Here is a 27,834-nt window from a genome sequence, read left to right as displayed (position 1 = left end):
TTAGGTAGCAGTGAGACCAGCAATTTTTTTTTTCCCATCTGTTACTGGCCTTCAGGAAATGGTGGTGAATTGCCACACTGAATCTCTGCAATTCTTCTGGGGAGGGTTCCTACCCACAAAACACACACCATTGTACCGACAGCTCTTGACAAAGTAGGTAGAGGTTGTTGGCTTGGGAGGTATTGGCACAGTACGGTGGATGATTGCCTACAATACATGTTGTATGTTACGTACCCTGTAACTGGGTTGCCAAACCAGCAGAAATGGATCACTCAAGTGGAGTCTGGATTACTAGAACTAAGAAAGTTTTATTAAAGAAACAAGCAACACAGTACTCTAATCAAAAGGATAATAAATGCAACAGTTCAGCAATGATAAACACACAGGTACACAGAATTTGGATAACAGGATCAATCAAGCTCTATCGTCGTCTAGGGGTAAATGACCAGTTTCAAAGTGACGCAAAGTTCAGTTCGAGTTCAGTTCAGTTCACTGTAATCACTGCCGTGGGAGATGGACAGTTGGGGGAAGGAGAGAGAGAGCAAAAACGAATGAATATTCAAACGGTTTCCACACAGACCTCCGATATTCTTCGCAGTCAGCTTTCGGGCGAGCCCTTTGTGATGTCTTCTGAGGTCACCGACCGTGACCCCTCCGTTTCCAGATACGATCGTTTCTCTGCGGTAAACCTGGCACCCAGGCAAGGGCGGACACACACCAGATTCCCGCTGATCGTGCCTTTCCACCCTGTGCGTCTATGGCTTGGTCCCGTGATCAGCCTTTCAAAACTTCCCTCCGAATTGTGGGAGACGCACTGCTTCCAGGGTCTCGTTACCTCCGGGTGTCATGTGTGTCTTGCCCTAGCGAACCTGTCCCTTTTTATCCCCCTGCTGGGGTATCGCCTGTCCATCACTTCAAACAGTTCAGGGTTCAAAGGGGGGAGCTGATCTCGACAGCTCTCCTTCCGTTAAACTCTCCCGTCCCTTCATTAACATCTCCAAATGCTGCTCCATTGTTTTCCTTATCTCTCTTTCTCCTGAAGACAGGTGGCAGACCAACTGCTGATCCCACTGGTGCCAGCACAGGACAGCTAACATCTTAATCTATGTGTATTCTCGTCACATGTAGAAGGTACACACTGAAGCCACTTGCACTGATGGTGAACTGGACATTAATCAAGTGTGCTGGTGTATACTTGGTTCTTGACTGCCGTTAGACCCCTCAGTGATGTCCTAAAGCTGGGCATTTTCAGCCATTTCTTGAAACCATATGGAGTGAATTCTATTGCTTTGCTATATATTTATCAAAAAAAAACTGGAATTACATGGGCCCTGGGAGGTGTACAAAGGACTGGCCAGGAAGCAATAAATATCCAGGAAATCCAATCTAAACCAACAAACAGCCATACAGATATTTCAGCCAGAAAAGTATCTGTGGGGTAGAATATCCAAGGTTGGAAATTTGTTAATTGTTACTCCATTTCAGCCTTATTTGGATGTGTTAATAATTCTGTGCCACTGCTCCTTGGCAAGGTACAATAATTGATGAAGCCTGTAAACACTATTAAAGTGCATATGAAATAACATCAAAGGGATATGGGTGATACATAGGAGGATATTTAGTATTAAACTGGCATCAACATTGGTACAACACTGTGAGCTGACTGGCCCGTACTGTGTTCCACAGGAACAGGCCCTCCAGCCCACAAGGTTATGCCGAACCAGCTAAAAAGTAAATTTAAAAAAACTAATCCTCCTACCTACAAAGTGTCCATATCCCTCCATCTCCCTCATATTTATGTGGCTATCGAAACTATGTGTCTACCTGAAAACCCTCTGATGTTTTTGCCTCTCCCACCGTACAGGCAGCGCATTCCGGGAAACCACCACTCTCTGAGTAAAAAACTTACCCCTCACACCCTCTTCGGACCTACCCCCGTCCATGCGATAACACAGCAAGGGTGACTAGTAGCACTTAAATCGTACTTAATAGAGGTCCTCACTGCAACCATGCCTTTTATTCTCTAAACATGCCAGGAGTATTTTCATATTCACGCACCAGCCAACCTAAAATTTAGGATTTAAATCTCATTGGATTTACGCTATACTTGAATATATCAGTCATGTTTGACATTCATTATCGTCATCAAGAACTCCAAGTAGGATGGAATACAACCACACTTAGATTACAAAATTCCTTAATGCTTCCAATACTAGCATTCCCAGGAGCCTTCCAATCCAATACCAATATGTATTTTTATACTTTCTCCTCCATCAGCATTTTTGAACGGCTGGCAATTTTCGCAGAGCCACTTGCCGAGCTTTTGTAGTTTTGTCCTGGGGATCGAAGTCCACAGGAACGGAGCTGCAAACTCGTATCATGCAGAGAGTGGAGAAGACAAATTTGCAAGAATCTGATGGAAGCACTGGCGGCCAGTTGGCTGCGCACAGCAGGTGCCTTCATAGTCTGAGTAATGAAGCCATGAATCACAGCTGTCTACATGTTCTTTTAACAATGGAATAAATCAAATTAAATGAAAGAAGCATACTCTGCAAGCCGAGGTGTAGGGCTACAGTGCTCAGCCGCTGTGAGGAAAGCAATCATGTACTTGCCATTGTTGGTCGATGTGTATCCGAGGTCAGTTGATCCTAGATAAGGAATGTCAGCACGTGATGGTCCTGCGGGCCCTGGGGGTCCCGGAGGACCTGGGGGTCCTGGTAGACCTCTGGCACCTGGAATTCCTGCTGAACCAGTTGGACCTTGACGCCCTGGCGAACCTGGCAAATGAATGAAATAAATTCACATGAGGCTTTCGGTCAAAAGGGCCAGCTCAATGAAGGAGATCCTCATGATACAAAAATGGTCCTTATCAGTTTTCCGTAATGAGAACCCTCATCAAGAAATGGGAGTTAAATTAAAAAAATATATAGATTTACTTTTTTGATTCTCACGCACCCCAAATAAATTCCATGAGAGCAAATTTTATTTGTACCTCAGATCTGTGCAAGTGATTTATGAATTGGAAGTTCAGAAGTTCAAAGTAAATTTTATTATATATGTCACTATATACAACTCTGAGATTCTGTTTCTCGTGGGCATAGTCAATAAATCTATAGAACTACTGTGTAACAGAATCAATGAAAGGCTGTCCAACCAGGGGAGTTCAACCGTAGTGCAGAAGACAACTAACTGTGCAAATACCAAAAGAAGAAACAATGATAATAAATAAATAAGCAATAAATATTGAGAACATGAGATGAAGATTCCTTAAAAGAGAGTCCATAGGTTGAGGGAACATTTCAATGATGGGTCAAGTGAAATTCATTGAAGTTATCCCTTCTGATTCAAGAACTATAAGGGTAAACTGTTGTGACGCAGGGGTCACCTGTGTTTTATTTCCTCACGTCTGCAACAAAGACAAATTATGTAGCTAACTTCACAAAGTTTAGAGATCGAAGAGCAACCATTAATGTTTCCGATTGTTGGATCAGTGAAGGAAAAAAATCAGTTGTAGGACACGTTATAATAATTAATAACACTTTTAACTGCAAGTTGTGTTTTTTTTTGCAAGGCTCCAAACTCCAGGAAAACATCGGATTACATTTGCTATATTTTCTCGGTAGGTCCTGTAGGAACTGAAATCTGTTGTATACTGTCACTACAAGGAACCAATTTATTCATGCATGTGTTGCCTATGAGACTCCGTTGTGCAGAAGGTAGCTGCTAGGCTTGATCACATGACAACGGTGGGTAAATTTGTTGAGTGCTTCAGGATGTGCTGAAACTCCACCAGGAGTTATATGAAGGCACAAGGTTTTCCTTCTGCAGCATAATGAGGGAAAGGTCAGCTATGTGACGAATAAATGAAGGTGATTTCAAAACACAGCGACTCTGAGCTCCTGATGTTGTTCTCCTAATTGCCTGCTGCAACTTCAAATGGCAATAATAATAACTCCCAGTGGAATGGTGCAGACAACCAACTTTCTCCTGGGATTCCGCCATTCTCTTGCTAAATTTTGAAGAGTTCTCATAACGATCCATGCCCAGTATATACTTGGGTTTTTGAGTGAATTAATTGTAAGACGTTCAGGTGGCTTCGTTTCTCACTTTGCTAAAAGGTGTTTCATATACCTCAGCACTGTGCAAAAGTCTTAGGCACGCATGTGTAACTAGGGTGACTTTTGCACAGGACTGCATTTGTCAACATGGAATGGAGAGCAAGTTTGTAAATCTGGCGGGCACGAAGGATGTTGGGAATGGTGAGGGTGGAGCGCCACGGGAGGTGTGTGCGACAGGTAGCAGAGAAGGAGCGTCAGGGGCGGGGTGGGGCGGGGGAGTTGTGGTGGCCGAGCCCTGAGAACCAGGCAAGGTCATTTGATTCCGAACAATTGGTTTATTGATCATTACTGAATGTCTCTCTGGTGCTTCCTGCTCCCTCCCCTCTCCCTCTCCCTCTCCCTTGCCCTTTTCCCAACCTTGATTCCCCTCTCCCTGCCCACCTCCCACTCTCAATCCACAATAGAGAATTACAATATATATTAATGACTTGGATGAGGGAATTAAATGCAGCATCTCCAAGTTTGCGGATGACATGAAGCTGGGCGGCAGTATTAGCTGTGAGGAGGATGCTAAGAGGATGCAGGGTGACTTGGATAGGTTAGGTGAGTGGGCAGATTCATGGCAGATGCAATTTAATGTGGATAAATGTGAAGTTACTCACTTTGGTGGCAAAAACAAGAAAACAGATTATTATCTGAATGGTGGTCAATTAGGAAAAGCGGAGGTGCAACGAGACCTGGGTGTCATTATACACCAGTCATTGAAAGCGGGCATGCAGGTACAGCAGGCGGTGAAAAAGGCGAATGGTATGCTGGCATTTATAGCAAGAGGATTCGAGTACAGGAGCAGGGAGGTACTACTGCAGTTGTACAAGGCCTTGGTGAGGCCACATCTGGAGTATTGTGTGCAGTTTTGGTCCCCTAATCTGAGGAAAGACATCCTTGCCATAGAGGGAGTACAAAGAAGGTTCACCAGATTGATTCCTGGGATGGCAGGACTTTCATATGAAGAAAGACTGGATGAACTGGGCTTGTACTAGTTGGAATTTAGAAGATTGAGGGGGGATCTGATTGAAACGTATAAAATCCTAAAGGGATTGGACAGGCTAGATGCAGGAAGATTGTTCCTGATGTTGGGGAAGTCCAGAACGAGGGGTCGCAGTTTGAGGATAAAGGGGAAGCCTTTTAGGACCGAGATTAGGAAAAACTTCTTCACACAGAGAGTGGTGAATCTGTGGAATTCTCTGCCACAGGAAATAGTTGAAGCCAGTTCATTGGCTATATTTAAGAGGGAGTTGGATATGGCCCTTGTGGCTAAAGGGATCAGGGGGTATGGAGGGAAGGCTGGTACAGGGTTCTGAGTTGGATGATCAGCCATGATCATACTGAATGGCGGTGCAGGCTCGAAGGGCCGAATGGCCTACTCCTGCACCTATTTTCTATGTTTCTCTGTTTCTAGAGACCCGTACCTGAATCAGATTTATGATCACTCACATACGTGATGAAATTTGTGTTTTTTTTGCAGCCCCAGTACAGTGCAATACATAAAATCACTACGGTACTGAGCAGAAGCCTTTGGAACCCCAGCTATAAATATGTTATTAAGTCTTTTGCTCAGTACTCATATACTTGGCTTTTGGAGTGAATTAACTGTCAGTCATTCAAGTGTCTTTTTCTCCCATTTTGCCATAAAGTATTTCTGATACAAAAATGTTTCAAATGTATTCTGTTTGGAGATGCTCCACGAGAGTTCAGCAGTGTGCGATTACAACTTCATGCCAGCAGATCTCACAGAGCAAGTATTTCTGAATCGCAGACTCCTCTTTATATGCGGACGTAAAACGTTCTGACTCCTAATTGGTCGCAGATCCAACATTTTCCATATTTAATGGCAAAATCAGTTCAGGAGGGTTGGATCACCTCAATGGGAAAACTCACGGCCCGTTGTACTTGTACACACCACGTCTCTGTACCTCACTCATGATACAGATACATTCACTATTTAGCCAGGTCTTGTTATTTCTCTCTTCGCTTTGTGGCGTATCGGCTGGAAACCTTGCCATTCTGTTAGCATTTGTCTGTTTTTTATGAGGCCGAGTTGCTAGCTTGACACTCAACCCAGCATGGATGGAAAGCGTGCAAGGGGCCGACCGGATTCGAACCCAGGACCACTCGCCTCGAAGTCCGGTGCAGATGTCACTACACCACCAGCCGGCTTCTGCTTAACCAGAGGATGGAGAATCGGTGGGATTCATTACCACAGGCAGCTGTGGAGGCCAGGTCATTGAACGTATTTAAAGCAGAGGATGATATATTTTTGGTAAGTCCAGGCATGAAAGGTTACAGGGAGAAGGCAGGAGAATAGTGTTGAGAGGGAAATAGATCAGCCATGATCAAATGGTGCGGCCGACTCGATGGGCTGAATGGCCTAATTCTGCTCCAATGTCTTATGGTCTATTGCAAGAAAAAAGAATCAATGTGAAGCAAGATTCTCTTGTTACCAAAGCAAGGAAACAACTTCTAATTCAGTCCACCCTACTGCCCAATGTCACAGGCAACAGGAGATAATTGTATCAGCAGGAAAGTTATAGTGATTTATTAAAAGGTCAGAGTGGCAAAAATTGCTATAAGAAAAATAATAAAAAAGAAAGGAACATTAATTTTCTTTGACCTGTTTTGACCAATGCGTGCTACACCTGTTTAAACAAAATATTTATCCAGGCATCATTTTCCTGCCTGTGATTGGGCCAGATGATCCATTTGAAGCCATTCGCAGCATAAGTAAGCGGTGGAAATCACTAACACCACACAATGTCTCAGAACACCAAGGACCCAGCAGACGGACCTTTTCTTGAGAGTCAGCTGGCTGAGGGAGCAAAGACTGTCGAGAAACCGCTTTAATTTCCTGTTCCTACAGCTGTGTCACAGTATCTGACCCAAATCTCAAACCCTCTACCTAGAATTGACCCACACAGCTCTGAAGGTCAGTCACTATGTCGCTATAACTTTATGGCAAATGGGCAATTTAAGATATACATGCATCATAATTAAACAGAGAGGGTCCTGTGTTGCTTTTAATTGGGACATCTGGAAAGTCCCACCTGTCCCACAGAACCACAGTGGTGTCAGTGAAATAACTCCCCCGGTCAAAGGACGTAACGCCGTTAACAATGAAAGCATAATGTAGCACGTCTGAAAAGGTCTTACTTCTCCACAATTTATTAGAAGGAAGTCGACTTCAAGTGGCATTTCAGAAAATGCCACTGGATCCACTCTGGTAAAGAGCACAAGACATACGAGCAGAATTAGGCATTTCGGCCCATCAAGTCTGCTCCAGCATTCCAACATGGCTGATTTATTATCCCTCTCAATCCCATTCTCCTGCCATCATCACGTAACCTTTGATGCCCTGATTAATCTGCTTTAAATATATCCAATGACTTGGCCTCCACAGCCATCTGCAGCAATGAATTCCACAGATTCACCACCCTCTGGCTAAAGCAATTTCTCCTCATCTCTGTGCTAAATGGATGTCCCCTGTATGCCATGTGGACCTGGACATCCCCACTATAGGAAACATCCTCCCCACATCCACTCTATCTAGGCCTTTCAATATTTAATATGTTTCAATGAGATACCGCCTTATCATCTAGTTCCCTGCTTAGGCATCGTATGATGAACTTCCTCTTCAGTAATAGCATCTATGGGCAAAGTATGTTGCACACGCTCACACTGATATGGAGCAAAAACTTAAAGCGAGAAGTGGGAGAAAGAGGAGAAAGTAGCTTTCAGGCAAATTTAATTTCAATTTTTACTTTCAAAAGCAGGATACTTTCACTGAAATAATTTCCTCAAAGTATGTTAAATTTCTATAACACACACAAGATGCTGGAAGAACTCAGCAGGCCAGGCAGCATCTATGGAAAAAGAGTACAGTCGACATTTCGGGCTGAAACCCTTCAGCAGGACTGTCAATGTTTTGGGCCGAAACCCTTCAGTAGGACTGCTGGGCTCCTCCAGCATTTGTGTGTGTTGCTTGGATTTCCAGAATCTGCAGATATTGTCTTGTCTGTGATTAAATTTCTACATCTTCCTTCAGTGTTAATTTTGCACTTTGAATTTCACCAAAGAAATCAATATCTGGATGAAATACATTTTCACTGAAGGCACTTGGAAAATATGAATGAGATACTTCAAAGTTTTGGGTATAACATTAACTCCTTCATAAACACCTGCACAGAGGAAAAGTTATGGAACAATAAACTTAATGGCTTCTTTATTTTGATTTAATGTATGGTTAAGTTATGAAACTTCCTTTAAACATTGGTTACAACTTATAGGTGACAGCTGCAGTTTTAAAGAAGCAGTATTTTTATTCAAATACAAAGTTCCTTAGAACGAGAGCAAAGAGAGCCAAAACTACTTACTGTGAATGAAATAAACAACGGAGAACATTAAAATCATCAGCATTCTCTCCATGACAGAGCATTCCAAAGTAAACCAAAGTACTATGCTGTGCATAGTGTTAACTGTTCTTAATAACCGAGACTCTGTTACAAGAATATTTGCAATGTGATTGTTTTGGCTGACATGCTAAAAATTTAATAAGAAATAAACACAACATAGGAATTTATGGAAGCCTGGACTATTGTTAAATAATGCTGGGATGGCCTTCAAAATTTTTGAAGAAATTGAATCCAAACTTTGCAATGAAGTATAAATACTCGATCTGTGGGGTTTCCTCTGGATGTGGGGTGAAGGAGAGGAGCAGCATTCTATGTTGGCATTTATTTCAAGGGGAATAGAATATAAAATCAATGCTGAGCCTTTATAAGACAGCAGTCAGGCTGCACTTTTGTCAACGGTTTTGGGCTCCATATCTCAGAAAGGATGTGCTGTCATTGGAGACAGTCTAGAGGAGGTTCACGAGGATGATTCCGGGAATGAAGGGGTTAACATTTAAGAAGTGTTTGGCAGCTTTGGGCCTGTACTCCCTGGAATTTAGAAGAATGCTGGGGGGGACTGGCAAGGGTTTCCCGCATTTTGCGATTATTTAAAGGGGACTCTCATTTAGCACTGGAGCGGAGTCCTTGCGTTTGTGAAGAATGATTTGTCTCGCGGTGTCGCTTGATCTTGCCTCCGATGCTCTGCTGGTATTCCTCAGTCTAACCTCCTGTCTCCTCTTCTGCATGGGGAGTCTGCCGTCCCTCCGCAGCGGGGTTGAGCCATAGCCAGCACTCACCCTGACAGAGCCAGCCATTCCCTCCATCCGCGTCTCGTCCTGCCAGCAACCATCGTGACAAGGCCTCGCTGATGGTGGCACGGTGCTTAAGTTACTAGGCTGGTGATCTAGAAGTTCAATTCCCACCAGGACAAGAATTTAAATGTTGTTAATAATCTGGACTAACACTGCTCAACAAAAATGCCAGGCACTAATAAACAGAGCTAGAGAGAATCCAGCCTACTATCTATCACATTCAGTAGTATTACTGTTGTGTATTTCAGTAACATTTGGGTAATTAGTCCTGACGAAGGGTCTCGGCCTGAAACGTCGACTGTACCTCTTCCTAGAGATGCTGCCTGGCCTGCTGCGTTCGCCAGCAACTTTGATGTGTGTTGCTTGAATTTCCAGCATCTGCAGAATTCCTCGTGTTTGCGTGGGTAATCTTGTATATTGTTTGATTAAGTTTATTGTTATTTGTTTAAATAATTAATTACAGGTTATATGTAAAAATACGTGAATTGCATATGTCATCACATTACCACTTGATACTTGCGCGCCACGCTTAAAGTAAACTTGAGGTTCGACCCACGTTTCGGACTCCCGTGTCTTCCTTTGAATTAGTTTAATTTTTTTTAGTTACAAAACATAACAGTTACTGAGTCGCCCATCCTGGTGATCACCACTGACCAGAAACTCGAGAGGCACAGTGGCATAAATACCATTATTATAAGGGCAGGTCAGCGACATGGTGTGCTGCAAGGTGTCCCTCCTATGCACAGGTTTAGCAGTGTGAGGGCATATCCACTACTTACCTAGCCAACTCCAGCAACTCTCAACAGCTCAACACAATCGGGGTCAAAGCAGCTGACCAGAGAAGGACCCTAAGCCCTTCTCCACACATCCATTCCCTCTGCCACTACCTGTCTGCAGCACATACCATCTCCAGACTGTCCTCTGCCAGGCTGCTCCGTCAACACCTCCCAAACCCATAATCTCTTAGATTAAGAGAGATGTTGAGGTAATTGCACCTTCTTACTTACTTACTGCCTGTTGGCGTTTAGGCCAGCAATGAAGGTCTTCCATCTCTGTCAGTCTTGAAGGATTCTTCACTGCTGTTTCCATAACATTGTTTGTTGACCAGTCAGGGTTGTTAGCCCTGAGCTGCACCCCTGAACCTGGAGGTCTGGTGGACCACTCTTAGTCTGGCATCTACCCTTTGACCTTTGACATGGGTGACCCTACCAAGAGTCAAACCACAAGGCCCTGACTCCAGCCAACATAGCTCTCCGGGTCATTGAGGCACACAAGCCTCCAAACCCTACGGCAAGGCTGTGGTCCTGTTGGAGAAATATCACCCTCTGGTTCCTTTCCAATCCACTTCATTGTCCTTGGGCCTAAATCTTAAAATGTCCTCCCATCAGTGCTGTGTGAGGGCCTTCCTCAAAAGGACTGCAGTGGTTCAGGAAGACTGCTCCTCAGGGCAAATCAATATAGACATGGTCAATACATGAATAAACAGATGTCTGGTGAATTTAAATTTAATTTATTAAAGAAGTGCAAAGTCACTACCACTAAAGATGGCAGTGATATCTGGCTTTGCACCCGTGGTCTCACGATGTTTACTCAGCTCTGCAATGAACTGACACTGTGGCCTGCTCCAGCTACAGTGACGCCTGGCCTCGTGTCTTTCATAAAACTTCAGTTCCGAATGCTATTTGCTTAACTTTACTGTTCGCACAGTTTTTTTTCCCCCCTTGTGTGCATTTGGGTGTTTCATATTCTTTTTTAAAAATGGGTTCTTTTGGGTTTTCTTTGTTTTGTGGCTGCCTGTAAGGAGACAAATGTCAAGATTGTGTATAATATGCATACTTTGATAATAAAAGTGCTTTGGACTTCGAAACACTAGATTGTTCTGAAAACCCGTCTGGTTCAGTAATAAGGTTTAAGAAAAGGAACCTAGCCTCCTTACCCAGTTGGCACATGGATGCAAAGCAAAGTGGTTAGCCCTTAATTACCCTTGGCTGAAAGACAATTAGGGATGGGCAATAAATATCAGCTTTTCCAGCAATGACTACATCCCAGGAATGAATTCATAAGCAAAATCTGATACTGTCCAGTAATAGACAGCATAGTATCTCGACAAGGAACTTATTAACCTTCTGTCAGCAGGGATCTGTTGAAGAGTTGCACAATGCTGGAATGGGCTCAAACCTTGCTTCAAAAATTAAAAACATTATGCGCCCAAGTGGCCATTTGTTCCCAAAGCACAAGAACCATGACTAATAAGAGGAAAAGATCACAGAATGTGACAGCAGTCAGTTAGTTACACTGCTTTTCTGGCAACTGCTGAATTCCCTTTTGGGAGGAATTTATGTGTCTTGCTTCAGCAACGGTTTGTAGCTGAGAACTCAAAATTTCAACCATGCCCTGGTTAAGAAATGTTTTCTAATCCAACACCCACCATCCCTTTTTGGGTCTGATACAATTCTCCCAGAGCATTTAGTTACATTTTATGTTATTAATGCATCAAAAAAAAATCCATGTTTTTAGTTGCACCTTTCAAAGAAAATTTGAAGAAACTTTCCCCTTGTCTATCACATTTCATGATAAAGGCACTGTAGGAGCCATGTTTCTTTCTTTCTTTCTTTCTCAATCCTTTTATGAATTTTAAAAAAGTACATATATACGAACAGGAGGAGGATTATCTTAGATATCTATATCGATAACAATACATGTAAAAGGTAAAATAAACATTCTCAAGATCATACATAGTATTAATCTAATAGTATAGAATAAAAAATAAAATACTCCTCTTATCATTTCATAAAAAGAGAAAAAAGATTTAAAAAACATGATTTTATATATAGGGAAAAACACCCACTATTCTCTATAAACAAAAACAAAAAATAATAAAAAGGAAACAAAAAGGGGGACTGGGCAGCCCATGTTGAGAGTAAAGCAAGAAAAATGAAAAACTTTCTGATCAAATCCAAAGTTTTGAGAGAGTAACTGGGAGAGCAATAGATCCATGTTTCTATTTATTGTCTAATCACAAAAAAGGAAACATCTGCAGGTGCTGGAAATCCAAAGCAACACACACAAAACGCTGGAGGAACTCAGCAGGTCAGGCAGCATATGTGGAAATGAGTAAACAGTCAACGTTTTGGGCTGAGACCCTTCTTCAGAACTAGAAAGAAAGATGAGAAGTTAGAGCAAGCAGGTGATGGAGGGGAGGAAGAAGTACAAGGTGGTAGGTGGTAGGTGAAACCGGGAGACAGGGAGGGGTGAAGTAAAGAACTGGGAAGCTGGTACGTGAAAGAGATAAAGTGCTGGAGAAGGGGGAATATGTTAGGAGAGGGTAGAAAGAGAAGGAGACGGAAGAAAGAGAAGGGGGAGGAGCACCAGAGGGAGGTGATGAACAGGTAAGGAGATGAGATAAGAGAGGTAAATGGGAATGAGAATAGTGAAGGAGGGAAGCCTTCCCCCTCAAATGGAGGCACACCTTTCCCTCCCCCTACTTCTGCATTCCACAGGGATCACTCCCTACACGACTCCCTTGTCCATTTGTCCCTCTCCACTGATCTCCCTCCTGGAACTTACCCTTGCAAGTGGAACAAGTACCACACCTGCCCCTACACCTCCTCCCTCACTACTGTTCAGGGCCCCGAAGAGTCCTTCCAGGTGAGGTGACACTTCACCTGTGAGTCTGTTGGGGTCACCTACTGCATCTGGTGCTCCCGGTCTGGCCTCCTGAGAACTGGTGCAGATTGGGAGATGGCTCTGCTGAGCACCTACGCTTCGTTCGCCAGAAAAAGCGGGATCTCCCGATGGCCACCCATTTTAATTCCACATACTATTCCCATTCCGACATGTCAGTCCATGGCCTCCTCTACTGTCGCGATGAGGTTGGAGGAGAAACACCTTATATTTCATCTGGGTGGCTCCAATATGATAGCATGAACATCAATTTCTTGAACTTCTGTTAATGTCCCTCCTCATCACCATTTTCCATTCCCATTTCCCTTTCTCACCTTATCTCCTTACCTGCCCATTACCTCCCTCTGGTGCTCCTCCTCTTTCCCTTTCTTCCATGGCCTTCTACCCTCTCCTATCAGATTCCCCCTTCTCCAACCCTTTATGTCTTTCACCAATCAATTTCCCAGCTCCTTACTTCCCTTCTTCTCCCTCCCGGTTCCACCTATCACCTACTACCTTGTATTTCTTCCTCCCTTCCCCCCACTTTCTCACTCTCAATCCTCATCTTTTTTTCCAGTCCTGCCAAAGGGTCTCGGCCTGAAACGCCGACTGTACTCTTTTTCCATAGATGCTGCCTGGCCTGCTGAGTTCCTCTAGCATTTTGTGTGTGTTGCCATTTACTGTCTGTCTGTGTTGTGTATCCTCACTCTGGGTTAGGGTAATTTGTCACGTGAGTTTGGGGGTGGTGAAAATGAATGAATGGTCACCTGTTCACCTGCTTGGCATGTAGAGAGGGGGAGGGCCAAAGGAGCGCATATTTTTAACTTTCTGGTCGCATTTGAATTTAATCCAATTACACTTGTGTTTGACTGCTTGTCATTGTTTGAATTTGATCCAATTACACTCATTTCACTCCTTTTTGTTTTACATGAATTATGGAAGAGTTGAATGATTTTATTGTTGGTTTGCAATACAGGATTAAGCCAACTTCTCAACTTGGAATTCAATCAATACTCCCTCCCTTAGCCTCTCAGCGACTTTTAGTTAGTTTTCAAGTGGATTTGGCCCCATACATCATGAGTAAAGCCATCCCAACCATTAAGCACATTTACGCTGTTGCAGGAAAGCAGCATCCATCATCAGAGATCCCTACCAACCAGGCCAGGCCCCTTTCTTGTGGCTGCCTTCAGGTGGACGGTACAAGAGCCTCAGGACTTGTACCACCAGGTTCAAGAACAGTTACCACCCCTCAGCCATCAGGCTCTTGAACAAAGGGGTTAACTGCACACACTTGCCCATCCGTTGGGCAGCCAATGATCTCACTTCAAGGAGTCTTTATCTCGTTATCGCATGTTCTCGATATTTATTACTACTTCTTTATATTTGCCTTTTTTTCACAGTTTGTTGCCTTCTGCACTCTGGTTGATTTTCACTGATCCTGTTATAGTTACTATTCTATAGATTGGCTGAGTTTGTCCAGAGCAGAATGGATCTCAGGGTTGTATATGGTGACATATATGCACTTTGACAATAAATTTACTTTGAACTTTATTTGCTATGGGCGCTCTACAGACAATATAAAGCTTTGAAATGTAGTCAGTGCAAAACAAGAGGCCCAACGCATCCATTCTGTTCAGCTTTCAACCCAGCTACCAGCCGACATGTCAGCTGCTGCCACCCAATGGGTGATCTTAGGAAACTCAGAAGGAAAAGACAATTTTATGACTAACTGCTCTGCTTCCATTTTTGGCCCTCAGAAAAACCTTGAAGAGGATCTGGGAAACTGAATGATCCAAAGGAAGGAAAACAGTGGTTGGAAATAGTTAGGATGGGTAGTGACCCAGACTAAGAGAAATTCGGTTAAGATGGGAGGTTTACAAGGGCCGTGGTCCAGGTGGAGGTTGATGAATCTAGACAGAATAATAGTTTGGCATGGATTAGATGGACCAAAGGGCCTGTTTCTGTGCTGTCATACTCTATGAGGGCAATTTCTTGACAGAGAGGAGGATAGCCTGAAATTGGAGGAGCAGTGGCCTAAAAGGGTTAGAGTGCAGTCTCGACAGGGAGGGATTGTGGTCTAGACTGAGAAGCCAACTTTGGGTGACTGGGAAGAGTTGTCTAGCTGGGAGGAAGAGACAAGCATCTTATCCAGTAGTTACTTACCTACCTAGAAAAGAGAGATGTTCTTCGGCTGCTGCAATTGAAGCAGTCACCTTGCTGTTTAAAGTCTGCAGCAGTTCCTGCTGATCAGATGGCCAGATACACTAGGAAACCGACAGGATGCAAAAGATCCAGTATTCTGGGCGGCGGGGTGGAGATATGTCTCTACCAAAGGAGGTGTAAGGCGCTCCTTCCCTCCGCTAGCCTGCAGGTCACCCTTGGGTAAGGTGTAGCACCCACTTGGCCCCCCCGATCAGGGTCATGTGAAGCCATGGGAGCAGGTGGTGGATGGTCGTATGAGCAGCTGGTGCATATCACAAGTCCTGGTTATGTGACCACTGACGTCAGGCAGACAATCTTTGAAGTGTATTGATAACGGCTAGGGTCACCCACCTTGTAAAGACACTGCCCAGAAGGCGGCAATGGCAAATGACTTCTGTGGAAGTCATTTTCTGTAGAAAAATTTGGAAAGAACAATCATGGTCATGGAAAGACCACGATCACCTACATCATATGGCATTGCACATAACGAATGAACAAACTACGATTCTATCCAGCATTTGCAATGATGATGCCTCCAGAGTTGCCTTCATGGTCACTCAGTATCGTATGGTAAAGGACCTGGGCCGAAATGTCGTCTTCTTGTTCTTTTCCATGGATGCCGCTAAGCCTGCCGAGCTCCTCCAGCATTTTGTGTGTGAAACTTGGATTTCCAGCATCTGCAGATTTTCTCATCAAATGGGAAAGACCTGATTTGCTCAGAAGGACTTATTGATAGATGCAAGGGCCAACTCCTTCTAACTCAGTACGATGGACACAAAGCAGATTTGTCTTTTCATTTTAAAGTTAAAAGTAAGTTTATTATAGAAGTACATATATGTCACCAATTCTACCAGTGTCCTACCAGTGTGCACCTCTTTCATTGATTCTGTTATGGTTATCATTTTATTATGGATTTTGTTGAGTATGCCTTTAAGAAAATCAATCTCAGGGTTGTAGATGGTGACATATATGTACTTCAATAATAAATTTACTTTTGAACTTAGAGATTTATTTTCTTGCAGGCATACTCAATAAATCCATGATAGAATAATAACCTTAACAATGGAAGACCACACCAACTTGGGCGTTCAACCAGCGTACAAAAGACAAGAAACTGGTCAAGTACAAAAAGAAATAAATAATAATAATAAATAAGCAATAAATATTGAGAACGTAAGTGGAAGATGAAGAATCCTTTTTATCTTTCCACAGCAATTTATAATTCAATGAAAATGTGTTTTAATTATTCACTTGCATAAGCGTTACTACTTTCTTTTGCTCAGGCACCAAATAAACATAACAAATTGGCTGCTCAGCTTCGAGCACTGTAAAGAAACCATTGATGATTGACCCGAAATGTTCTTTCTGCTTATCCCTCCATAGATACTGCCCAACTTGCCAAGTATTTCTAGCAGCTTCTTGTTTTTACCTCAGAGTAGCAGCCTCTGCAGTATTTTGCTTTCACAGGAACCACTAACCTGGTGGCCCGACAGGCCCTTGTGCTCCTGGAACCCCAGATGGACCACGAATACCTGGTTCACCCCTTGGACCTGAAGTTATTAATAAGGACAGAGAAAAAAAAATTAAAGGCAATCCTCAGACAACAAAGCATGTAAATATCTGTGGGAATTAGAGAGGTATAATATATCCCATCATGGCATTAAATAGACAATGGTATAGATAATCTTAACATATTCCTTGTTGTCCGGGCAGATGTGGCTCGATAGCTGTGGTTGGTAGCTCCTCTACCAGAAAGAAAGCTCTGATCTCAAATTTCCATTGCCTTGCGACTATACCCACTCATAGCGCCGGCTTCGGGAATAACCCTGAGGGAAAAACCCGGAGCTATTCCCTAAGGCAGCCCTACTTTGAGTTCAGTGCTGACTGGCAACTCCTGCGACGCCGCTGGTGCCAAACTGTATCGGTCTCTGCTGTTGCTTTGGATTCATCAGCTGCATGGAGAGAGGGAGCCTGCTGCAGGGGCAACAGCTTACTTTCCATGTCATCCGGCCCCGGCGTACGGATCATGGAGGCAAGTTGGACGCAATATCCACAGTCGACATCGGGGGGCCTCATTCCCTGTTGTTATACGTTAAAACAATGGAAGTGTGAGGATGATTCATTGAATAAATGATTGACTATATCTCAGAGCAAGGCTCTCCAATACATATCAATGAGTGGACTGCTAGCTGGGTGATGATATTTCCCCTGTAACTTTTCACGTGCCTGGGCATGTGCCATCTCCGATAGCCTTGTGGACAGGTGAACCAGAGCATTCGTATGCCAGCTCCGAGCAGCTTACTGTTAACACTACTCCCAGCACTCACAGACCACGTGCCACGGTCACGTGGACGGCAAAGCCCGGTAATTGGCAGTTTTTAACTCCAGTGATGGCACAAGAAGGATCAGATATCTCTGAGACAATCTTCAAGGCTTGACTTGTCACACTAATTCCTTTCAGACTTCGAAGCAGAAGGTGTCACTAGATCCAAAACATGAAAATACCTCTCATTGTGGCGTCAAAACAAACTAAGATGTATGCCAATCTGACCAGTTGTGTGAGCTTCTGAGCACCACAATGACATCATCCACATATTCATGCTTTTATCTGTTCTTCATCACATAAGACATTACTAGCTGCCTGTGAGGAATTTGGACTTTCTTCCTGTGACCGTGTGGGTTTCCTCTGGGTGCTCCGGTTTCTTCCCACAGTCCAAAGATGTACCAGTCGGTAGGTTCTACGTTGTAAATTGCCCTCCGATTAGGCTAGGATTAAATCGGGGGATTGCTGGGCAATGTGGCTCGAAATTGGGCCCAATCCGCACTGCATCTCAATAAATAAATAAGCCCCCCAAGCCCACCACACCTAACCACTGGGCAGAAGATCAGAGAAGCTTGAAAGCACAAAGCACCAAGCTCAAGGGCGTCTCTTATCCTATTGTTGTCAACAGTTCCCTCGTACAATAACATGGACTCCTCAGCTGGTAGATCAATTGTGCCTTGTAAATAAATAAACAAACAAACCCCCGGCCTTAAAAGATAGTTTTCTAGTATTTCGTTCCAATGAGCACAGAATTAACAATCTTGACTCCAAGCACCATGGCAATGCTGACTCTAAGAGTGAATCTGGCATTCTAGAACATTGCTGAATGATTCCGTAATGGTGCAATTCTTTACCGTGAGTGTGCATTGTGCAGGAATTTCTGAGTCCACCATTAACATCTGCGCTGAACTGAGGCTATGGCCTGCAACAAACCTGGATTGGCTCTGACTGGCCTTGTGGCTATGGACTCACATCTGTGAACTTCCGTTCTGAATGCTATTTGCTTCCTTTTATTGGTTCCACGATTTTTTTTCCCGGCACATTGGGTGTTTGACAATCTTTTTTCAATGGGTTCTATCAGGTTTCTTTGTTTTGCGGCTGACTGTAAGGAGATGAACCTCAAGGTTGTATGTAGTATACTTTCTTTGATAATCAACGTACTTTGAATTTTGAACATCAGCATTTGCAGATAGATATTACTGGGCTAGATATTACTGACTGTTGTCTCTTCAGGCATTGAAACTGCACAACGTTTGGACTTGTAAGCACATCCAGTCAAATGCAAACACCCAGGATTTATTGATAAGGTCTGAAGGCCAAGTCTGCCAGTGCCAATTCCATACAAGCACAGCCTTGCTGCAATTTCCCTGTTTTACATTGGGATCCTGTGCCAGGTCATTCCTGTGGGATATGAAGTTCCGCAAGTTAGAATGGGGACAGAAAGGCTACAAGGATTGGGAGCTATGTTGCTTCTTTCAATGATTTTAATTATTTATATTTTTATTTGATTTATTTTGAAAGATTATTTATTTCAATGTGTTTTTTTTAGAAACATTTAGTGGTAGAGATAATTAAAGCCAATCAAGATCACTTACAGTTTTACAGCTGGTTTTACCCCATCCTCAGCTTTGAGCAGAAGTTGAGTGCTTTGATCAATATACAAGGTGAAAAATATACTGTACATTGAACCTTTTGTACGTTATACCCAAATACTCAAAGGGGAAAGGCAAGATTCCTTTGGTTTATACTTTACAGTGAATTGTCTATTACTCCCGTCAGCTCTGGTGGACTGGGTGGATGAGATCCAATGGCTATGAAGGCGGCACTTCAATGATCTGTGGAGAGCGGAGGGCATGACAAAGCACGGAGATGCCACAGTCATCCACTGCAGCCAAAGAGGACTCTGGTTCTCACCACTGGACCTGGAATTCTGAGGTTGAGTGGAACTGCCCCAGTACAATGGTTTTTCCACTTTAAAAACTCTCCCGAACAGGTCTCCTGTCATCGTCAGACACGGTGGACAACCACCACCAGCACTTTTCACTCCATGCTAAAATTATCAACATATAATTTAGGTATTTAGGTGATACATGGAAGAAGTATATTCATTAAAGTACAAGAACAATATACTGTTCAACCCTGAATGCTTGTACAACATAATTCACAACCATTCCCGCGGAAGTTACGATATTGGTAACAAAAATTTTTTCTTGAATGCAATTGAGCTGTGACCATTTGTAGTACCTTTAGTCTTCTGCAATATCACTGCAGTCTGACTAAACTGTTTTGCTCGGCGTGGTATACATTGACAAATTACTTGGAGAACAGCAATCCCAATGAACATGTCGGCCGATTCTAATGAAAGATCACCAGCCAACTTGAATCATCATCCCTCTCTCACTGAGGCTGCCCGACCTGCTGAATACAGGGGCGGTATGGTAACGTAGTGCTTAGCACAATACTTTACAGTACCAGCAACCCGCCGCTGCCTGTAAGGAGTTCTACGTCCTCCCTGTGACCGCAAGGGTTTCCTCCGGGTTCTCCGGTTTCCTCCCACAGTCCGAGATGTAGCAATTGGTAGGCTAATTGGTCAGGCTAGGGTTAAGTTAGGGGACTGCAGAGCTGAAAGGGTCAGAAGGGCCTATCCTGCACCGAATCTTGATAAACAAATAAATAAATGTTTACAATAGAAATCAATCAATGAATAACTAGATATTTACAGTGTATTTTCTTCTTCGGTAAACAATTCCGCCCCCACCCTTCCTCTATTTCCTAATCTAACCTTTCACTTCTTCTCATCAGCCTATTACTTCCTCCTGGGTCCCTTCCTCCTTCCCTTTCTCCTATTGTCCACTCTCCTCTCCTGTCAGATTCTTTCTTCTCCAGCCCTTCACCTTTCCCACCTACCTGGCTTCACCAAACACCTTACAGAATCAGAATCAGGTTTATTATCACCAGCATGAGTTGTGAAATTTGTTAACTTAGCAGCAGTGGTTCAATGCAATACATAATATTGAAATCAATCAATCAGTCAATCAATTTCAGTAAGTATATTTAGGCATCCGTTAGTCATGTGAGACCATGGATTTGCGCCTTGGAAGGTTTTCAGGGCGCAGGCTTGGGCAAGGTTGTATGGAAGACCGGCAGTTGCCCATGCTGCAAGTCTCCCCTCTTCATGCCACCGATGTTGTCCAAGGGAAGGGTATTAGGACCCATACAGCTTGGCACCGGTGTCGTCGCAGAACAATGTGTGGTTAAGTGCCTTGCTCAAGGACACAACACGCTGCCTCAGCCAAGGCTCGAACTAGTGACCTTCAGATCACTAGACGAACACCTTAACCAGTTGACCACGTGCCAACACTCAGTACGTATATATACTTGTAGATAGATAGATACACTTTATTGATCTCAAGGGAAATTAGGTTTCGTTACAGCCGCACCAGCCAAGAATAGAGCATAAATATAGCAATACAAAAACCACAAACAATCAAACAACAAAATGCAAACTATGCCAGATGGAAATAGGTCCAGGACCAGTCTATTGGTTCAGGGTGTCTGACCCTCCACGGGAGGAGCTGCAAAGTTCGATGGCCACAGGCAGGAACAACCTTCCGCGATGTCCAGTGTTGTATTTCGGTGGAATATGGCCGGGGTCCAACAGCAAAAAGTATGTATATTAAATAGATTAAAAATAGTGCAAAACTGAAACACTATATATAAAAAAAGAAAGTGAGATGGTGTTCATGGCTTCAATGTCCATTTAGGAATCAGATGGCAGAGGGGAAGAAGCTGTTCCTGAATCACTTCCTTCTGTACTTCCTTCCTGATGGTAGCAATGAGAAGAGGGTATGTCCTGGGTGATGGGGGTCCTTAATAATGCATGTCGCCTTTCTGAGGCATTGCTCCTTGAAGATGTCTTGGGTACTATAGAGGCTGGTACCCAAGATGGAGCTGACTAATTTTCCAATTATCTGTACCATTCTTTTGACCCTGTGAAGTTGCCCCTACCCCTCCATACCAGACAGTCATCGCAATCACAGTCAGCGCTTTCATCTTACTGATGCTGTGTGCAAGGTTATTGCTGCGACACCACTCGACTAGCTGGTATATCTCACTCCTGTACACCCTCTCATCTCCATCTGACATTCTACCAACAATGGATGTATCATCAACAAGTTTATAGATGATATTTGAGCTGTGCCTAGCCACACGGTCATGTGTACATAGAAAGTAGAACAGTGGGCTAAGCACACACCCCTGAGGTGCACCAGTATTGAACCTCAGCGAGGAGGAGCTACTATCACCAATCTGCACAGGTTGTGGTTTTCCAGTTAGGAAGTTGAGGATCCAATTGCAGACGGAGGTACAGAGGCCCAGGTTCTGTAGTTTATTGATCGGGACTGTGGGAATGGTGGTGTTACATGCTAAGCTTTAGTCAATGAACAGCATCCTGACACAGGTGTCTGTATTGTTCAGGTGATCTAGGCCACGTGATGAACCATTGAGATTGCATCTGCCGTAGACCTATTGTGGTGAAAGGCAAATTGCAATGGGTCCAGGTCCTTGCTGAGGCTGGAGTCAATTCTCGCCATGACCAACCTCTCAAAGCATTTCATCACCTTACATGTGAGTGCTGCTGGAAGATGGTCATTAAGGCAGCTCACATTATTCCTCTTAGGCACTGTTGTAATTGTTGCCTTTTTGAAGCAAGTGGGAAATTCTGCCTGTAGCAGTGAGAGGATGAAAATGTCCTTGAATACTCCCGCCAGTTGGTTGGCACAGGTTTTCAGAGTCTTACTAGAAACTCCTTCAGGGTCTGCTGCCTTATGAGGGGTCACCCTCCTGAAGGACAGCCTGACATCGGCCTCTGTGACAGAGATCACAGGGTCACAGAGTTCAGCAGGGATCTTCACAGCTGTAGTTATAATCTCCCTTTCAAAATGGGCATAGGAGGCATTGAATTCATCTGGTAGTGAAGCATCACTGCTATTCATGCTATTGCGTTTCGCTTTGTAGGAAGTAATGTCCTGCAAACCCTGCCAGAGTTCGCATGCATCCAATGCCACCTCCAACCTTGTTCGGAATTGTCTCTTCACTCTTGAAATAGCCTAATGCAAGTCATACCTGTTTTTTTTGTACAGACCTGGATCACCAGACTTAAATGCCACAGATCTAACCTTCAGCAGACGACGTACCTCCTGGTTCATCTATGGCTTTTGGTTTGGGAATGTACGGTAAGTCTTTGTGGGCACACACTCATCCACACAGGTTTTAATGAAGTCGGTAACAACTGTGTCATACTCATCCAGATTCGAATATAAAGTTCTGAATACAGTCCAGTCCACCGATTCAAAGCAGTCCTGTAGGCGCTCCTGTGCTTCCCTTGTCCAAACCATCTTGGTGCTCACTGCTGGTGCTGCAGTCTTCAGTCTCTGCCTCTACTCAGGGAGTAGAAGTACAGCCAGGTGATCAGACTTCCCGAAGTGAGGGTGTGGAATAGCACGGTAGGCATTCTTGATGGTGGTGTAGCAATGGTCCAGTGTGTTGTTTCCTCTGCTATCGCAATGACCTGTTTCACTGTCTTTTTCAGCTGGCCTGGTTAAAACCCCAAAAATGATGGAGAAGGGTCAGGATGTGCTGTTTCGTGCATGTTGATTCTATTGCTCAGATCACCTAGAGCCTGCTCGACATTGGTCTGAGGTGGAATGTACCCCACTACTAAAATGACCGCAGAAATCTCCTGTGGCAGGTAAAATGGGTGGCACTTAACTGCGAGATACTCCAGGTCTGGGAGCAGAATTGGGACTAGCTTCTTTCCCCCCACCTCCCACCTTTTTATTCTGGCATCTTCCCCCTTCCTTTCCAGTCCTGAAGAAGGGTCTCAGCTCAAAATGTCGACCATCTATTCATTTCTATAGATGCTGCCTGACCTGCTGAGTTCCTCCAGCATTTTGTGTGTGTTGCTTTGGATTTCCAGCATCTGCAGAATCTCTTGTGTTAACAATATTGTCTGTTTCTGTTTCAGATTTCCAGTGTCTGCAGTTTTGTCCCCCTCCAAATACGAAAGCAAATCCTGTAATTTAAATTATTATTCATATTTTACATTCGATCCGATTTTTGAAATTATATATGCTGTAACCTGCCCTTGTGGAAAACTTGAACCTATCTCTTGTTTCTCTGTTTTATGCGAATGTAGCCAAGTTTCTTCCAAACTCTGCCAATGTGCTTAAGAATGACTAAACAATTTGCTCAGGCTATTAGGAGACATAAAATAAGGACCAAAATTTATAAATTATTTGGAGAAGGGATTATTGATGTCAGGGGTGAAGCACTAAAATGAAGGCAAAGCACAAACTACTGCAGAACAGCAGGGTGTTGGCTTGTGTTCTACACAGCTCACTAGAAATTCATCCTTTGTTGGCAATGCTAAATGTACAACACAGTATCAGTCAAACATTGAAGTCAATGAAACCAGATGCTGGAAGCTGACTAAAATGGACAGCAGCTATGATACAACACACACAAAAATTGCTGGTGAACGCAGCAGGCCAGGCAGCATCTCTAGGAAGAGGTATAGTCGACGTTTCGGGCCGAGACCTTTCATCAGGATTAAATGAAAGAAGAGATAGTAAGAGATTTGAAAGTGGGAGGAGGAGGGGGAGAGCAGCTATGATACCGCCCATTTAGCCCCCTGACCAAAGACGAGTATCTTCCTCATGGTCTCTTGACTGTGCTGTGAATAGTAGGGTAGGGCAAAGGTTAGGTTGTCTGCACAGCAAAGGGAGAATGGTTGGAGGAGGAACGCTCTTTGCAGTGACTGATATTGAAGTTATGTTGCTTTCACTCGCCTTATTAGGAAGCAGCACACAAAATAGGCAGTCAAATACAAATTGAAGTGAGCAGATAATTCCATGCAGCACAAACTTCTTTGGTTATGTCAGTAGTTTTTCTTGCTAACAATTGGGTGGCCGATTGGAGATATGTCTCTACCAAGGGAGGTGTAAGGCTCTGTATCACTACACTAGGCTGCAGGTCACCCTTGGGCAAAGTGTGACACCTCCTTAGCCTCCCCGATCAGGGTCACGCGAAACCATGGGAGCAGGTGATGGATGGTCATATGAGCAGCTGGTGCATATCACAAGCCAGGCAGACAATCTCTGAAGAGTATTGATAATGGCTGGGGTCACCCATCTTGTAAAGACTTTGCCCTGAAGAAGGCAATGGCAAACCACTTCTGTAAAAAAAATTGCCAAGAACAATCATAGTCATCACACATAATGATGCTGATGATTGCATTTTGATATTTGCTATCCTTTTTTTTCACCAAAATTAACAATGACTAAAGTAAGATGAAGGCAATTGATTATCAAGGAAATGTTTCATTTGGTATAAAATAAAGCACTATTTTATATACCCAATAACAAAGATGGTAATGTAGAGGAAAACAGTTCCTTGATTTAGACTTTGAAATACTATAGGATAGGGTACACAAACAGTACAAATTGGAGTCCATGCGTTTGACTTAATTTTCACCCGCAAAATGTAACATGCTGTTTAAATTTTGCAAATTTAGAACATAGAACAGTACAGCACAAGAACAGGCCCCTCAACCCACAGAACTCTACACTGAAATAAACTCAATTACGTCAATTTTAATCATACAATGTAAAATAACACGTGAACCTCTCCCAACACTCCCAAGCAAACTCCAAGTATGGTCTTTGTTCCACCTCTCAGCTCTTATTCTCTTTCTCTGCTGCTTCACCAAAACCAAAGCCGTGCATGTGTGAAGCTAGTTCTCACTGTCTGTGACAACAAAGGTGATGAGATCCAGTCCCAAAGCAGCTCACCAAAGATGTTCCGGCAGGGCCCAATGAAGAGCAAGTAGGATCCTTTGCCTAATTTTTGTTTCTTTCTCAAGCTCACAATCATAGCAACTCATCGGGCCACCATGGGAGATACTCCTTCTAGATATCTCATAAACGGTTAACAATCATATAAAGCACGGCTGACGCAAAGCAAAATTTACAAAAACTACAGTTCAGATGCTGTAACTCATGGTGGAGTATGTTAGGAAGAAGCCATGCCATTTATTCAAAGTCCCTGATTCTAAAAGCCATCTGCATTGCTCCATTTGGGAGGTTTTGCCAAAATGTTTATTGTCTGTGCAGCGATTATAGATCATCTTCCAAAAAGTTATTAAAATGTGCTAAAGTTTGCGGAAAGACATCAAACAAATTTCTAAATCAAAGGGAAATATCGAAATGGGGCAATGCCTACTACATACCAGTGGCCAACATGGTTTTCACATCAGGAGGGATTTGTGGAAATTTGAATGGAACATACGAAATAAGTGAAAAGTGAAACAAGATTAGCAACTGCTTGTTGTTCTTATGTCCTGAGACTTGGAATTTTAATATTTGTATTTTTTCCTCCCAAGTATGTATGTATTTACATACCGTCCTGGCCAGGAGATCCATGTTTTCCTCTTTCACCAGGAGGACCTGTTTTTGAACTCAGTTTTAATATTTTTAAAAAATCACTCAGGCAAACACAGCAAACTTAATATAAACTTTGAAAGCATTGCTGACTCTTTCAGCACCGGCAAATCAATTGTTCTGGTGCACCTGATGAATCTCTCTAAATGAGGCAACATTGATAAATTTGAAGGGCAGCTTTGATAATAGACCAAATGGTTGGGTCACTATTTTTTCATGAATTTATTATGAACACCCCTCTCTCTCTCTCCCCCTTTTCAAAAGCACAGTTCATAGGGGTAATTCAGGACCCCGTCACACCATATAGTGTTTAAGGCTGAACATTTTCTCTCACTAATTCTTGGGAAAGAAAAGCATAATTGAAATTAGTGTGAAACTAATCAAAGGCATGGCCATGGGGGTGGTATGTGGGAGGGTGGGAGAGGGGTCAGAGATTGGGGGAGAGGGAGAGCTGGAGAGGAAGAGGGGGAGGGAGATTGGGAGGGAGGAGAGGGTGATGGTGAGGAAGAGGGGGACAGAGATTGGGAGAGAGGCAGAGAGAAGAGAGAGAAGAGGAAAGGAAGAGGGACGGGGGCGGGGTGAGATATATTTTTCTGTGCACACACACATACTGTAGAGTACATGTCCTTTGTATCCCGAACCTTCATTCAATTGTTGTTTCAAACAGAGTTTATTGATTAATATGAGATCAAAGCATTTGCTTCTCAATAGCTTCCTAAAGCATTGTAACCCTTGGGTTTCATTAGCTGCATACCATGGCTCCTGGACTGGTACAGGAATTCCTGTAATCCAGCTTCTCGCTGAATTGATGCACAGGAACCATCTAAGCCTCCCCCTGTGTTCTGTCAATCATCACCCTTCAAAATTATTGTTCCTTGTTACTTCATCAAAGGAAACATTCTTTGGTATGTGAGCCTCAGGCCTGACTGTGAGAGGACAAGCTCAGTTCAAGCAGGAAGGATAATCTGAATCCAGTCCTAATGTATCAAGCACTGAGCAGCCTTGGTGAGCGATAACACTGGGCAGAGCGAATGAAAGGCTACTTCAAAGGGTGAGTCAATGGTAGATTCACAACTATTCTTTAATCAACTGGTTCTCAGCAACACACACAAAATGCTGGAGGAATTCAGCAGGCCTGCTGCGTTCACCAGCAACTTTGATGTGTGTTGCTTGAATTTCCAGCATCTGCAGAATTCCTCGTGCTGGAGGAATTCAGCAGGTCAGGCAGCATCTATAGAAGTGAATAGATAGTCAACATCTTGAGCCGAGATCCTTCTTCAGGACTGAGAGGAAAGGGGGAAGATGCCAGAATAAAAAGGTGGGGGGGAGGGGAATGGGGCTAGCTGGAAGGTGATAGGTGAAGCCAGGTGGGCGGGGAACGTCAAGGGCTGGAGAACAAGGAATCTGACGGGAGAGGAGAGTGGACCATCAGAGAAAGGGAAGGAGGAGGGAACCCAGGGGGAAGTTATAGGCAGGTGAGAAGAAGTAAAGGGTCAAAGTGGCGAATAAAGAAAGGGGGAAGGGGAAGGAGAAATTGATATTCATGCCATCAGATTGGTGGGAACCCAGATGGAATATAAGGTGTTGCTCCTCCACCCTGAGGAACAAGGCCATGAACCAACATGTCAGAATGGAAATGGGAATTAAAATGTTTGGCCAACGTGAAGTCCCACTTGTGGCGGATTGTTAGCGTGGAGGTGCTCGACAAAGTGGTCCACCAATTGATTCTAACTTTCCTTGCCCCAGTGAGCCAAAGTGACAGAATGATTCCTGAGCATTGACAATTTAAATCCATTGAAGTAAGTGTACTGGTGACCTACTCCCTGAGGAGAT

At 43.6% G+C, this 27,834-nt stretch overlaps 1 protein-coding gene across 1 annotated transcript in view; it reads right to left on the bottom strand.

The window, feature by feature from the left end:
- emid1 (EMI domain containing 1) overlaps nt 1-27,834 on the bottom strand; it is a 438,363-nt gene that overhangs the window by 75,579 nt on the left and 334,950 nt on the right. The window contains exons 7-8 of the mRNA XM_063034463.1: nt 16,659-16,730; nt 2,613-2,777 (exon numbers count right to left, since the gene is read on the bottom strand). Coding sequence (XP_062890533.1) covers nt 2,613-2,777; nt 16,659-16,730 — 237 coding nt within the window. The remainder of the gene's footprint in view (nt 1-2,612; nt 2,778-16,658; nt 16,731-27,834) is intronic.

Source organism: Mobula hypostoma, chromosome 27 (genome assembly GCF_963921235.1).
Source record: "Mobula hypostoma chromosome 27, sMobHyp1.1, whole genome shotgun sequence".
In the NCBI taxonomy this organism is placed as follows: domain Eukaryota; kingdom Metazoa; phylum Chordata; class Chondrichthyes; order Myliobatiformes; family Myliobatidae; genus Mobula; species Mobula hypostoma.
This window is presented reverse-complemented; position numbering and strand designations above follow the sequence as displayed.